General features: G+C 40.1%; 1 protein-coding gene across 1 annotated transcript; it reads right to left on the reverse strand.

Annotated features, from left to right (window-relative positions):
- Positions 1-3: 3 nt before the first annotated feature.
- Positions 4-908, reverse strand: LOC103524045 (aquaporin-2-like; the record flags this gene model as incomplete). The annotated part of the gene is made up of 1 exon (XM_008489051.2): positions 4-908. A coding segment is annotated over exon 1 (552 nt), but the record flags the coding sequence as incomplete, so codon positions are not given.
- Positions 909-1,471: the final 563 nt, after the last annotated feature.

The following is a 1,471-nucleotide window of genomic DNA, read 5'->3' on the forward strand; positions in this document are numbered from 1 at the left end:
GAACTTGGCGTTCCTACTGTCCCACACACCGCAGCATGTGAACACGAGGAGAGAAGTTGAGAAGAATTCCGCTAGGAAGGCTTGTACCGTGGTGAGACTAGCATGAGGGACTGTCGTACAGAACCCATTGCTCAGACCAGCGCTGCCCACCGGGAACAGAATCTCTTCCGGCGTGATAATATTGACAAGACCCACCCCTATGAGACAGCCTAGTACCTGGGAGCATACATACAGGACAAGCTCCAGCATCGTGATCATCTCCAAGAGAAAAGCGGACACGGAGACAGAAGGGTTAAGATGAGCACCGGAGATGTGACCAAAGATACATATGACAGTGGACACCACAAAACCAAACATTAACCCTGGCTGCATACTAGGGATGGGAGTCTGGCTAAACCCTTGTACTAGGGACATACACCCGAAGAACATCAGCATGGAAGTGCCCAGGACTTCACCTAGACAGAGCTCAAGTAACTTAACTGCTCGCTTACCAAATCGAGGGGGTTTGATTTGACCAAGGGAGGCTTTGGACGAACTTTTTAAAGACAGAGGCATGTTGAAATTGGTAGAAGAAAATAGGAGTTAAATGAGAATAAGACAGAGATTATACTTAGTGGCAAGAAACTTGTTTGTCTGCAAAAAGCAGAAGAGATTCTCGAGTTGACAAAAAATAAAAAATAAATAAGAAATGAAAATGACAAGAGATTCAATCCTTACAAAAAAACCTACTCTAAAACGAAAACTTCAGTACCTAATTAAAATCAGATCAAAGTGAAGTTGTCAAAAACACGCATCAAATAATGTAAACACTCAAATAAAGGTGGGAATATTGTTTGTCTTTTTCTGTCCAATATAAAGTCACGTTTGAGAAAAGCAATTTTTTCCAAAAGGTCTTAGAGTAGGAGTTAAAAAAAGGTGTTAGAAGTGTTATTATGGAGGATGTTGGCATAGGGAAGACGAGGTTTTGAGACTTCTTCACTAATCGTATGAGCGAGAGTCAGACGAGGTTGGTGCTCTATGTTCTTGAGGAGGAACGGATGCGGCTTTCGGTAACAATAAAAAACAAAAAACCGGCTACGATTTTGATGGAGGTCGTCACTCTTTTTGTGACTCACGACCTGAAGGGTCTTTTAGTAGTTTACAAGTGTCAAGTTGCGCTATGAAACTCGAACGAATAGTTGTGAGCACATATTCTTTGTAGTGGAATGCTGTAAAAAATCCTGAGTCAAACAACTTACTCGAAGAGAAAGCTTATAGGAATTGTTAAAGATTTAATTTTATTTATTATCTTATATTATTTTATTTGTTTTAGTGGCGCGGATAGGCTGTATGGGTTTATTTATTTTATTTCACAGAGAGACAGTGAATATTGAGAATATAGTTTTAAAGTACTGTCCTATTCAATAGGTTGACGGAAGACTTAGTTGCAGTAACTGGAATAAAATATAGTTGGTTTCATATGCAGACTGGC

The sequence above is a fragment of the Diaphorina citri genome, unplaced genomic scaffold (assembly GCF_000475195.1).
Source record: "Diaphorina citri unplaced genomic scaffold, Diaci psyllid genome assembly version 1.1 scaffold82641, whole genome shotgun sequence".
Classification (NCBI taxonomy): domain Eukaryota; kingdom Metazoa; phylum Arthropoda; class Insecta; order Hemiptera; family Psyllidae; genus Diaphorina; species Diaphorina citri.